Source organism: Sarcophilus harrisii, chromosome 3, assembly GCF_902635505.1.
Source record: "Sarcophilus harrisii chromosome 3, mSarHar1.11, whole genome shotgun sequence".
NCBI lineage: Eukaryota > Metazoa > Chordata > Mammalia > Dasyuromorphia > Dasyuridae > Sarcophilus > Sarcophilus harrisii.
Window position 1 is genome coordinate 251,783,319 of NC_045428.1, and position 14,299 is coordinate 251,797,617.

The 14,299-nt window shown below is 33.5% G+C and overlaps 1 protein-coding gene across 1 annotated transcript in view; it reads left to right on the plus strand.

Annotated features, from left to right (window-relative positions):
• The window catches only part of MED14 (mediator complex subunit 14), a 59,236-nt gene that overhangs the window by 14,137 nt on the left and 30,800 nt on the right, over positions 1–14,299 (plus strand). Inside the window, exons 7-15 of the mRNA XM_031959414.1 lie at positions 2,186–2,293; positions 3,134–3,266; positions 4,077–4,227; positions 6,702–6,813; positions 9,360–9,485; positions 10,609–10,687; positions 11,344–11,503; positions 12,716–12,910; positions 13,254–13,388. Coding sequence (XP_031815274.1) covers positions 2,186–2,293; positions 3,134–3,266; positions 4,077–4,227; positions 6,702–6,813; positions 9,360–9,485; positions 10,609–10,687; positions 11,344–11,503; positions 12,716–12,910; positions 13,254–13,388 — 1,199 coding nt within the window. The remainder of the gene's footprint in view (positions 1–2,185; positions 2,294–3,133; positions 3,267–4,076; positions 4,228–6,701; positions 6,814–9,359; positions 9,486–10,608; positions 10,688–11,343; positions 11,504–12,715; positions 12,911–13,253; positions 13,389–14,299) is intronic.

A 14,299-nucleotide genomic window follows, 5' to 3' on the forward strand; every position in this document is an offset into this window, starting at 1 on the left:
AAATTATCAAAACAAAAACATAGGTTTTATTCTTATGCTTATAACCATACATTTAGGCTTCAGTCAAAACCTCTGAACCCTCATGAGGATTTTAGCCAGGCTTCATTTACACAAAATTGCTTCAGTGACAGAGATAATTCTTTAACATAATGCAATCTTATACATTCCTCCTATGCTATAAAAGGTAGATGCATAGTAACATGTTTTCACCAATGTCTTAAAATTTAAATAAATTTAAATAAAGTCTTAATCTCATATATTCCCTGGGAGAACAGACTTTTGTCAAATAAATTCTAATATCAGGTTACAGATGAAACTACATTTAGAAGTTCATAAATAGACTGGTTAAGAAAGAAGATTTACTTGTCAACAAGAAGTCAGGGACAGTTTAGATCAGGGGTCCTCAAACTTTTTAAATAGGGGGCCAGTTCACTGTCCCTTAGACTTTTGGAGGGCCAGATTATAGTAAAAACAAAAACTTTGTTTTGTGGGCCTTTAAATAAAGAAACTTCATAGCCCTGGGTGAGGGTGAGGGGGAAAATGTCCTCAGCTGCCGCATCTGGCCCGCAGGCCATAGTTTGGGGACCTCTGGTAAAATAGGAAATGTCCCATGGGTCATGTTTTGGTCAACTCAATAACCTCACATCTGGGAGAAAGAGAAAGGGAACTGACCTTCACTTAACATTATTATTCCATGAATCAGATTTTGATCAGATGAGATTGATAAATCAAGAATCAGAAATTCCCATTACACCTGAAATATGTAACTTCTCCCTGCTCCCCACCTTTTTTTTTTTTTTTTTTTTTTTTAATTATAGTAACTTTTTATTGACAGAATCCATGCCAGGGTAATTTTTTTTTTTTTTACAACATTATCCCTTGCACTCACTTCTGTTCCGATTTTTCCCTCCCACCCTCCATCCCCTCCCCTAGATGGCAAGCAGTCCTATATATATGTTGAATATGTTGTGGTATATCCTAGATACAATGTATGTGTGTAGATCCAAACAGTTTTCTTGTTGCACAGGGAGAATTGGATTCAGAAGGTAAAAATAACCCGGGAAGAAAAACAAAAATGCAAACAGTTTACATTCATTTCCCAGTGTTTTTTCTTTGGGTGTAGCTGCTTCTGTCCATCATTGATCAATTGAAACTGAATTAGGTCTCTTTGTCAAAGAAATCCATTTCCATCAGATTACATCTTCATACAGTATCGTTGTTGACGTATATGATGATCTCTTGGTTCTGCTCATTTCCCTTAGCATCAGTTCATGTAATTCTCTCCAAGCCTCTCTGTATTCATCCTGCTGGTCATTTCTTACAGAACAATAATATTCCATAACATTCTTATATCACAATTTACCTAACCATTCTCCAATTGATGGGCATCCATTCATTTTCCAGTTTCTAGCCACTACAAAACAGGGCTGCCACAAACATTCTGGCACATACTGTGGACCTATAATTTTCACATCTGCATATCAGTGACATTTCAGTAATTTTTAATCATAGAGAGTTGCTTGAGTCACTTAGGTTGTGACTTCCCTTTGAACATGTATTCAGTACTTGTCAGAAGCAGAAGCTGCACTATGGTCTTTCAGGCACCAATGCTGATTTTCTATCTACCAAACTATAGTGGCGTTACTTTTCATAGAAATATGTTCTATGGAATAATAATAATTCTTTAGTTTTTTCTGTTTGTTTAAACATTTTTGGAAGTTTATCACAATTAACTGTTAATGAATGAAATCTACTAAAAAGATGTATTTCTCTTTTTTAGTCTTTGAAGTGTGTTTTGGTTTCCATTGACAATAGATTGCATTTCTATTTATTTTATTTCAATTCATATAGCATTTATTTCTCTTTACTTCCTGTTTATTTTTATCATGTAGTGTAGAGGATGGGGACTACAGTCTTGTGACTTTATTTAGATAAGGAATTCTCAGTTGAAGAAATTTCCTTCATTATTTCAGATCATGCATTGCACATTTGCTAAGAGAAGTGAGGGTTTAAATGATTTGTGTAGTTTTACAGGATGCATCAGTCAGGACTTGGATCCCAGATCTTTTAAGGCCAGCTTTCTAGTCTCCCTTTTTTATCATATACTCGTAAAAATGTTTTCATATTTCCATAATTTGTAAAATTGTGATTAATTTGTTTTTCTTGCTTCCTCTTCCTAATATAGATGGTCGAGCTTTGGTCCATAGTATGCAGATCAGCTTTATTCATCAGTTGGTCCAATCTAGGCTGTTTGCTGATGACAAACCTCTTCAGGACATGTACAATTGCCTACGTATCTTTTTGAAAATAGAGGCTGGTAGTTCCAGATACAGCTTTCTTATTATCTTTTTTGTTTTTAATCCTTAATTGTGGTAGGCTATTTACTGATTGTTTTTTAATACCCAAATAGACTGAAATTCCACTTATAAATTAAGATTATATTGGCTTGACAAATGTGGGGAAAAAAAGTTATTGATAGAGAACAGTGAAAAGTAGTATTAATAGGTCTGTCTATACTACATAAATGTCTATACATTTTTATAGCATGGAAATGGAAATTCTTAACATTTCCATAAAGGGGTTGGCAACTTGAGAAATTAAGTTCTCATTTAAAGTTGTATTGATGATAATAGTTTCTTTAATTTCTCAAACTTTTGAAAAGATGGGAAAGATGATTTCAGTCTTTTCTTGACAGGATAGAGAACCAAGTTGCCAGTTTGTAGAAAGCCAGATAAATGTTAAAGAATAGATCTTTCTCAGAAATCTTGCTCTTTCTTTAGGGAATGTTTTCTGCTATTTGTATTTTATAACTTTTTTTTTGTGAAAGCGGAACAGTTATTTTTACTTTGTAACCTGATTTTTTTAGATTTGGTAGGAGGGACTTACTCTATTACTTGATATTCGTTTATATTGTGTAGTGATAGGGCCAAAAGTAGTCCCAAGCTCTTTCTCCTAATTCTATGATGTAAGTCAATGAGATGACATGATTCAAACGATATAAATTTGTTTTCTAGCCAACTTTTCTGTCAGGTGGTGTTTTAAAAATAATATACACCTCTATTTGACTGAAACAAAGTAGCCAGTAATTTTTGAATAAGAGACTTTTGCTATTATTCTTAACTTTGTTTATCAGATTCTTTCTGTTTATCACTTCAATTAGAAGTGTTACATTCACAAACTCTAATGCTAATTCGAGAACGTTGGGGTGATCTTGTTCAAGTAGAGAAATATCATGCTGGAAAGTGCCTCTCACTCACAGTTTGGAAGTAAGTAAAACTGTTTCCACTTACCTTTTTCTATTAAATCACATTTTTCTATTTCTCATTTCTGTTATATATTTATGCAAAGTATAATCCTCATCATTTAAGTGACATTTGGGTCTCTTCAGCTCATGATCCTGTGACCAATACCTCTCTAAAATATAAACATTTCATTTTGATTATATTTGATTTGTTCACATTTCTCAAAACTTTGATGAACAATATAATTCTCTTCTAACTTAAGCTGGATTTTTAAAAGAACTTGTTAATTATTTGACAAGTTTCATGTCAAATAATTTTATTAATCTGTTGAATTTTCCTGTCTTTATATAAAAGTGTCCCAAAAAACTTAGCAGTTTTAAGCTTTCATGGCCTAATTGCTTTAAACTGCAATAAGAATTTTAGACACCTTGCATACTTTTTATAAACATAATTAAAATAAATTGTTATATATATACACACACTTGAAATGTTGATATTCTCTAAAATTGTCTCTTACAGAAGGTTGTATACTGATAAAACTTATTCTTTTTTAGGATTTTGGAATAAGTATCAATTAGACAGCTACTATCCTTGCATTCTTCATCATAATGTATGACTGGTATTATTCTTTTATTGTAAAAGGATGAGAAATAATCACAGATAAACATAGAAGTTTGTTTTGTATGTACTTTAAATTGTACCTCCATGGTAGCTAAAAATGTCAAGCAAATACAAATGTAACATGAAACATGGCTTTCAAAAATGCATTGTAACATCGAAAGTTTGTTCTCAAAGCAAACATCAACATACTTAACACTTTAGTTTTCTGTTAAGCCAACAGGTCCTTGGGAGAAAAACAGGTATTGCCTCAGTCCACAAGGTCACAATCAAAATTGATGAGAATGATGTCTCCAAACCTTTACAAATTTTTCATGATCCTCCTCTGCCAGCTTCCGACTCCAAATTAGTAGAAAGAGCCATGAAAGTAAGTACATATTTGTATTAGCTATTTAAGTGAGTTAATCTATCTTATTTTGAGTACACTTGCCTTATCAGAAACTCTTCAACAAACTCTTCCTAAAACCATTTAGGAAACTTGCTAAACTTATTTATGTGGAAGACTTTGGGAATCCAGAGATGATAATTGGTTAATTTTAGTTCTCGGAATTTTCAGCCTAGAAGGCATAAAACATATATGATAGTAATTCCAGATAGAAATTGCCATTTAATTTTGAAATTTGATCATTTCAAATTCATTAAAATATCATTTTAAGCATAAGAAGATTTTTCTTTTCCATTTAACATAAGAAAAAAGGCCCCCAAGAAAGTGAGTAATTTGTCCAGAGTCTCTCAGAAAGCAGGTAGGAACCTGAAGGAGTCATACCCTAAGGAAAAAAAAAAACAAGAAATGAGGGTAAAGGACAATAAGAAAGGGGAGGGGAAGAAGGGAGAGCTTGACTTGTGTGGGGGAAGGCAGAGCAGAGCCCTGGGGGTAGTTCACAGGCCTGAACCCTGCTGACAGAGGGTCATGTTGCTAGATACATATACTAACTGCCCCTCACAGATAATTGTAGAGAGCAGTAGGAAGGTGGGCAAGCAGGCATCTATGCCTGAATAGAGATAGCTTTTCCTGTGATAGAAGCGGGTTCCACAGTCAGTTTATTTAGGAGAATCTGTGGGTGCGGTAGTTCCAGGCTTCCTCTGTCATTGAGAGCTTCAGTAAGAAGAGAAATAATGACCTGGAAGGCCTATCTCCATATGGCTCTGGAGCCTAGACCTCTGGGGTCCTTGGACACATTGTGCAAAGTACATAGCTTTACTGCTGCTATAGGTTCAGATTCCATTCAGGATTTGGCTTCGGTTCAGGACAGATCTGGACCTGGGCCTCTAAGGCTAGCAGCTGAGAGTTGGAGAGAGTACTGTTGGGCTCCAAGTCCTGAAGGCTCCAGGTTGAGACAGCATCTAGTACCCTGACAATGAATGTAGGGAGAGAAGAGGATCAAGGGTAAGGGCATGGCTTAGGAATTGAGGGTAGATGGGGAGAGGAGTGGGAAGCCATATAGGGGAAGGGTTTTATTGTTCTCAGTTCATGGGGGTACATGTCATGGTAGTTCTCAAATAAAGAGAACTGAGACAACAACATGACAGTGACGATGGCTGCTAAGTCAGGAATTCATGCCACCTTTTTTAGGACTCCAGGCTATAGCCATGAAACTCTCATGGGTCTCAAGCAGACTGTCACAGGGGACTCCTTTGAGTCTGAATGAGGCTGCCAGGGTATTACTGATTAAATTCACTCCTGTCATCCTAGGACCCTTCTTCCATAGTAACATCCATGGGGGTGAGAGGAAGGTATTAGCAGGCGTAGTGCTGGGAAAACTGGGGAGCTAGAGGTGGCAGGGAGGGTGGAAAGTAAAGGACTCAAGGTAAATTCCTGCTCTTACAGCTCCCAAGGCCCTGAAATTGCCACTTTAAAAAAAGATTTTGTGGTTTAAAAGGATAAAATAGATCCATAGTATAATGCATAGTTAGTCTCGGAATTAAAAAGACTTTGGTTCAAATCCCATTATAATTGGCTGTATGATCCTGTACAAGTCACTTAATCTCTCAGAGCTGCAGAGAATATAAATTGCTGGATAGTTACTGATCTGCATTGGTAGGGACAGTTGCCTCACAAGGAGTTTCTTACAAAGATGAAATCTCAGATCTGACTCAAACATAGTTTAAAAGGCACTCTGTAGAAATTATCTCATTATATATAACTTATGAGTCCTGGGAAGTATAGGGTATAAAGTACTAAATATTCAGTACTTGATGCAATTGGGATTTTATCTCTGTGACTATCTTTACTAATTAAGATGAAACATGGAAAGTAGTTGCAACCACTTTTCTGTAGGCCCCCAAATTCTTCATACTTTGGATAAACTGGTTGTGAAACTTTTAGCAGGGAGGGGACTTAGTTCCCAAGCTGCAATGAGACAACAGATGCAGATTCTAGCACAAATTTAATGTAAAGATTAGTATCCCCGTTTTACAAATGACAGAACTAAGGTTTGAAAACATTGTGACCTGCTAGTATTATACATGAGAACAGAGCTAGAATGTGAAATTTCTTCATGTTATTTTGCAAACTCTGAAGTTTATCTTTTTTTAGTATATTCTATTAACATGTTATAAAGTTTTAGATGTAATCCATAAACTGAATTTAATTTGAAAATTAGCTTAGCCTTTTCATAAAAGGCACATTTAAATTATTGAAGATTTGGCTAATTTTGCTTTAAAAAATTCTCAAGGAACTCTTATAATGTTACCTAGCAAGTGTATTTATTTCAAGATGATTGTGAGGTTTAAAAAATAAAGATATGAATTGTTAATCAATTTTAATGTTTTAAATTCTCTTAATTTGGGCTTAAGTTCTTAACAGAAACTTAAAAAGTTGTATTTTTCTTATTTCTGCAGATTGATCACTTATCAATAGAAAAACTTTTAATTGATAGTGTACATGCAAGGTCTCATCAGAAACTCCAGGAACTGAAGTCCATTCTTAAAGGTTTCAATGCCAATGAAAATTGTATGTCCTTTTTATTAACATTTACTCATTCTTTTGAAATAAGTTCGTTCTTTATGAAAGTTTTGCATTAAAATGTGATTTCAACTTGACTGCTGGCATACAGTAATTTGTATTCAAGGGTTAGACTTTGATTAAGTAGAAATTCTGTTTTGTGTATGTATGCTGGTATTATTTTTATTTAATCAGATATATTCATTAGCAAAGGCAGCTCCTGGACCTGGGCACATTGATACCTTCTCTGCAACATGTAGTCTTAGAAAATTGCTAGAGGCACTCAGAAGTTAAATGACTTGGCTAGGGTCACCCTATTCATTGGACCAGTAGTGGGGGGACTTGGCCCTGAAACTTAATATAGACTAGTAGTAATAGTTATAGTACAAAATCAGTAGCTTTGAGGATAGGAACCATGCTTTGATAATTATTTGTGTGCCCCTTAAGCCCAATGTCTGGCATGTATTTGAAATGAAGCTGTGAGTGCTTTTCATTAGATTTTTAAAGGACTATGAATTCAGATAAGTGGAGGAAGCTAATATGAGTTTGTTATATCTAATTTATTATAAAAATAAATTTGGTTTTATTACTTTCAATTACATATAATAATACAAAGTAGAATTCTTCGCTTCCTTCAAACTCAGCTTGTGTTCAACTTAATTCCTGTAAGAAACCTGTCCTGATTCCCTCTAGTTATTAGGGTTCTGTCTCTTATCTTTTTGCTATTTTTGCATGTTGTAACCCCCAGTAAAATGTAAAGTTTTTAAGGACAGGAACTATTTCATTTTTGTCTTTATATCTTCTGCCCAGGACAGTGTCTTTCATGTAATAGACACTTGATAAATGCTTGCTAAATAAAATATACTTGAAAGTGGGAGGCTGCATGGTATATTGGAAGGAACATTTAATTTATGAATTCAAGTCTTACCTCTGGTAACCTCTCTGGGTCTCAGTTTCCTCAGCTGTAAAATCAGGGGAGATGAACTAGGTGAGCGCTAATGTTCCTTACAACTCTCAGTCTGATCTAATTATCCAATAATAAAAAGGTTTTTTCTAATTTTTCACATATATCAGATATTTTTTCTGAAGTCCTAATTCCCAATAATTTACTTAGTAAATCCTATTTTCCTTGTTAACTTGAAAGGAAACTACATTCCAACTGTGCTTGAACTGTCAACATTTTTTAATTTAATGAGATTTTGATATTTCAGATAAGAATTAAGAATAATATAATAATAGCAATAGAAGTAGTAGTATTTGAATATTGAACTATACTATACATTTTTCAAAGCATCATCTTGTTTCAGTTCAGCATTTATTAAGTGTCTGTTGTATGCATGTAATTGTTGCACCCTTAAGGTTAAAATCTAATAGGACAGCTACAGTATATACATTTTATCCTGACAGTTGTCTCTGAGATAGGTAGCAGATATTTTGTTCCTTTCTGAGGGGCTGCAGTACGGTAGGCAGAGCATTGACTCCAGAATCAACAAACCTTAGTTCGGATCCCCCTCTGATGGATAGGAGAGTAGCTGTATTATTTTGGGTAAATCATTTCCCTGGCCCTCCATTTCTTTTTCTGACAAATCAGGGGGTTTTACCAGATGATTTCTGGAGTTGTTTCCAGTCCTAGTTCTTTGGTTTTGAAGTAATTAGTACAGAGAAGGATCCAACTTGCCCATTGTCATAGAGTTGGTTAATTAGTGGCAGAATCAGGACTAGATTCTCCTGAGAACAATGTTCTTTCTGGTGTACCATTATTCTAGAGGGCTTAGATCATTAGAGCTGTCATTTCATAATATTTTTTGCCCATAACTTCCTAATGCCTTTTTTTATTCTTGGTCTGACTGGCACTTGGTTTGCATGTACTTCCTGCTAATGTCTCTGGATTTCTGCTATGTATGATTGGGGGAATAAAAGAAAAGTTAATTAGACCTTTTAGAAGCGCTTAGCTCTGTGGTATACGTATAGCAGTTGCTTACATTCCAATCTCATCTGTGACTTTAAACTAAAGTGTACATTTAAATTTGAGGGCTTTTAAAATGAAAGATTTTTTTTGTTTGTTTTTAGTTTGACTTTTTAAATGTGTATATGCGTTCAATACCTTCTGATAGTTTAGGATTTTTTTAACAAGATATTTAGGTTTTCCTAAATATCTCTTTCCTATTCTTCCCTTTGTAATTGGAAGGTGAGGTTAGGAATGGGGAGAAATGGCCTGAAAGAAATCTTTTCAAAATTAACATTATAGCAGCACAGAGTAGGGTAGTAAGTATAGTAAGTAGATCCCAAAAGGCTAAGAAGAGTATTCCGTTCCAACAAAAGATATATATTTTTTCTTTCTTATTTTTACTGCAAATTTTGGGAGTAGTACATTTAAACTCTACTTGAAAATTCCCTTCTTCCTATTTATAATATAGTAGTGTCCCATATTTAACAAACTTGCCTGTTTTGTTTTTGGCATGCATTGGATATAACTTATTTGTGTTATTATTTTTTTTAGAGTTGATCTTTAATTAAAAATATGGAGATGTAAATTTTAACTTTTGACTGTTTAGCATTCATAGAGACTGCACTTCCTACTCTTGTCGTTCCCATCTTGGAGCCCTGTAGCCGCTCAGAATGTCTACATATTTTTGTAGACTTGCATTCTGGAATGTTCCAACTGATGCTTTATGGACTTGGTAGGTTGATAAACTATTACAGCCACTCAGTGTATAGTTATTTAACCCATGTCTATTAAAAATGGAAAAGATGTATATTTTCCCAGGTATTTGGTGTTGAAAGAAGTGGCAATAGTGAAAGGATATGACATGACAGAAAGAATAACCCTAAGTTTAAATGAGCTATTGCTTCTGTTAATATATTACCACTATATTTGTAGTATTTCAGTTTTATTGAAATATTTTAAGAATTTACAATTTGCTTAGTATTTATGCTTCAAAGTAAAAAGCTAATTTGTTTAACTAACAGGTCCTGCCTATGATTTTTAAAGAAGGAAATTGTTCTGGAATTACAGAAGTCTTACTTTATAACTAAACCAAGCTCTGTAATATTTTAATATGAAAATATTTGTGATTAAAACACTTTAATAATTTTTGGAAACTAAAATGATGCATTTCTCCCCCTCCCCCCCCCCATGAATTTCCTCCAAACAGAACAAACTTATTGAATTAAAAACTTGTTCTGACAGTTCACCCATAATGTACCTTGCCTTTTGACACTAGTGTTATAAAAAAGTTATATTATGTTGATTTTTATAATTCATAAAGGTTAATAATCTTGAGCCCCAATTTGAATATGCATTTGTCTTTTAGAACTAATGGTTCACTTATCAAAAACTTTGAAAATTTTGTGTTATTGCTCACTTTCAAAATATTGTCTGTGATAGTTAATATGTTTAATACATTAACATTTCCTTGAAAAGATTTCCCCTAAAATTAATTTTAGCTTTGTGTTTAGTTTTACTGAGAGTTTAGCCTTCTCCATCATTGTTTCCATGCATCACTATGCCTGTTGTTATTCCAGTAGTAGCCTGGGGAAGGAGAACTTGGCTGATTCCTATTAATGTGGCTAAAATGTGACTTAGTTTTGATATGGGCAAAAATTAGGCAAACATAACTTATGATATATGATCATTTAAATGTTTCATTTGTTCCTTGCTGTTTATTTGACCTCATATTTGTGATTAAAAAAAAATAAGACTTTTAAAAACTATTTAATTTTTTTTATTCCATTCTTTGAAAGGTTTGTGTATAAAAGATTTTATTCATTTAAGCAACTAATGAAAAAGCTTTATCCCTTTAGACCAGGCAACTCTGGATGACATAGAAAAATCTGTGAATGATGATATGAAAAGAATCATCCCTTGGATTCAACAGCTCAAGTAAGCTTTATTTTTTAAGACAAATGAGAACTAGCTTAAACTTTATTTGTTGCTTTTCACATTTTTTTCCTTTCCTTCAGTTTAATTTTATTGCTTGGAAATCTGCTTTTTAATTTATTCTGAGGTTAACTAGTATTTTTGCATTTTAATTATATTCTAGAAAGGTTTTGTTGTTGTTTATTTTAAATGAGGTTGTATATAAATATACACACATACATATACACACACATATATTCATATAAAGGAAACCAATTATGTTGAAATATAGTTATTAATATTTTTAAAAGTTCATAGACCACAGGTGAAGAATCTCTCTAAAAGGTTACTTAGTTTTGCTGTTCTTAAGCTAAAAGAAATTCTGTGAATTTCTCTTACCAATCATTTCTACTATCTCAATTGAAATCCATTTTTCTTATTTAAAGCTTGTCTAAAACACAGATGAATAGAGAAGATAACCATTTGAAACTTTTCCCCTCTGTTTATTAATGTGTCCTTTTAGTGGTACGTGAAATTTGTATTTACTTGAATGGTTGCTTATAATGAGAGTGATTTTTGTAGTCCTTATCTGTCATTCCAGGTTAACCAGAATAGTCTGTTTTTCTAATAACTACTTTGTTTGGGGTTTTTTTTTGTTTTTGTTTTTGTTTTTAATTAAGATTTTGGCTTGGACAGCAGCGTTGCAAACAGTCTATAAAACATCTCCCTATAATGTGCAGTGAAACTTTACAGCTTTCTAATTACTCAACTCATCCTGTTGGAAATCTTTCGAAGAATAAACTGTTTATCAAACTCACTCGACTCCCACAATATTACATTGTAAGTAACTAGTAATGGAACTTTTCTGATAAATCTTTATAGGGTTCATTGTTTGTCACTTCCCTGACTTCTTTATTACTCTCAGAGTACCATGATTTCATTGATGTGAATATTAATTTCCTGCAAAGAAAGCTCCATTGTGCCTTAAAAGATTATTTTCTTTAGTTACTGAGATTGAGAATATTCACTTGATGGCCAAGTTTAAATTGTGGTATACCTTGACATAAACCCTGTTTACTTTTTAATATGGAGTTCTACTCATATTTCCTGCTTTTAAAACATCTTAATGTGGTTAACACACACACACACAATTTTCTTAAATTTCAGTTTTTTTTTTTTTTTTTTTTTTTTTCTGGCAAGGCAGTTAGGACTTGCCTAAGGTCACACAGCTAGTAAGTATCAAGTGTCTGAAGCTGGATTTGAACTCAGGTCCTCCTGACTCTAGGACAGAAGCTCTATCCACTGCCCAACTACCTGACCCCCACCTCCTTTTTTTATTTTTAAGGAGTATGTTAGACTTCAAATAAGATGATTCTGCTCTCAGTATACCTGAGGCTTTTGTATTTTGTTTATCAGTCACACACTAAATGGGATGAAAAGATGGTTTCTAATATTTGAAATTGTACTTGATTTATGATTGTATGTTTATTTATAAATACTATATACTAATGCACTAGATTTATCACCTAAATTAGACACAAAAAATAATTATGGTACCATAAATTTAGAACTATATGGTACTTCAGAGGCCATCTGGTCCTATCTCTCATTTTACCGATAAATAAACTGAGTTCCAGGAATGTAAGTGACTTGCCCAGCATCATACAACTAGTAAATGCCTGAGACAGGATTTGAAAATATTTCTTGGTGACTCAGAGTACAAAGTAAAAAAGACTATGGAAACATGAATTAAAAAGAGGAGAGGGTACACTAGTATTTGCTACTAAGTGGTAGATTTTGTTTATTTTTCATTTTCTTGCCTCATCTGCTAGGTTTCAATTCTGACAGATTTAGTAACATGAATTTTTGTATATTTTGTATATATAATTTGAAATGACTCACTGATCCTTATGTAGAATCCCACATTGGATTTTTATTTCATAGCACCATTTGAAATTAGGAAAGGAGTAAATAAAATGCCTCATTAAGTAAATTGTTTTAATTGCTGATATTTAATTTTCTGTGTCTGAGATTTTATTTATTAATGTTTAGGTGGTAGAAATGTTTGAAGTTCCTAGCAACCCCACAGAGCTGGAGTACAAGTATCATTTTCTCTCTGTGAGCTCTGCAGAAGGAGATGAGAGTCCAGCCACCGCTTTGTTATTACAACAATTTAAAACGAATATTGAAGAGCGACTGCTGGACCCAAAAGCTGGGAAACAAGTAAGAGCAGGTGTCAAACGCAAGGTAAGGGAGGCCATTTATCATGGAATTTGGTCTTGTTGAGAACTTATCAATGTTGATGTTTTGTGAAACTAATCAACCCTAATCTTGGAAAGAATTAGCTTGAATTTATGAGGGATAGTTTGATTTATGTAAAAATGGAACATTTTCTTAAATATTCGGATTTTATAACTCATTAAGAAACCAGAAGCCAACTTGGTGATACAGTATTGTTAAGTGTGTCATTCTAAATATTTTGTAGCATGTCTTTTAAAACTGAATTGTGATGTGATAACTTAGAAAATTGTCTTAAAGCAGTTGTTTAAAAAGAATTTTTATTTACTTGTATTCTTTACTTCAATTTTAGTTATCTGGAGATCCAAATCCTGTAGAGCCCAAAAAACTCAAACAATCAGGAGAAATGTGTGCCTTCAATAAAGTTCTAGCTCACTTTGTAGCTGTGTGTGACACAAATATGCCATTTATAGGACTTCGTATGGAAGTAAGATTTTTAAGTTTGTTTTGTTGCTTTCCCTTTCCCTGCTTTTAGGTTAAATCTTTTCAAGTCTAAATGGTTCCCTTTAAGAAAACTAAAATGTTTGCAAATTATATTTGTTGTTGTTGTGAAATTATTACAAGTTGTGTAATATGCATGTGATTCTTATGATATCATCAAAAGCAAATATTTATACTCCTGACATCTTTTCTTTATCACTTTGACATTTTTTATATGTGTGAAGTTAAATTCTTAATAGGAGAAGATTAGCATTCTTGCTAGCTGAAGACATTTGAACATAAATGATTAGTTTTATAACCTTTTGAGTAAGTAATTTTTTACTGTAGGAAATGGTAGGACAGAGACTTTCTTCTAGTAGATGAAATTAGCATGGGATGGAGGATAGAGTTGCCAGATTTGGAGTCAGAAGACCTGGATTCCAATTCTGCCTTTTACTCTTGTGTAACCTTGGACAAATCATTTAACTTCTCAGTGCCTCAGTTTCCTTCTCTGTAAAGTGAGAGATCTAAATTTGATAATCTCTAAGGCCCCTTTCAGCTCTAAAGCTCTGATTCCATTTTCTTATATCACTTAGGAATGTTTGCATTCTACTGGTAGAAACCCTAGAAAAATGTCAGGACACTTAAAATAATTTGACTAGAACTTTGTAGAAATATAAAAGCTCTCAAGCCATTGGCCAAAATCTAAAGCTTGTCTCATTCAACATGAGCCAAGAGACTATAAGAGGAAGTTATCGGTGTACAACTTCTAGTGCTTGTGGAAGCCATGGGGAGTAAATTCCAGAAGCAGCAAGAAATGATTCATTTGCAGCCTGTCCATGCTCTTCACCACTCCCACACATTGGGAATGGAAACTGCCCTCTCTAAAACTGGAGGAAGGCATGTTCTTTGTTGGAA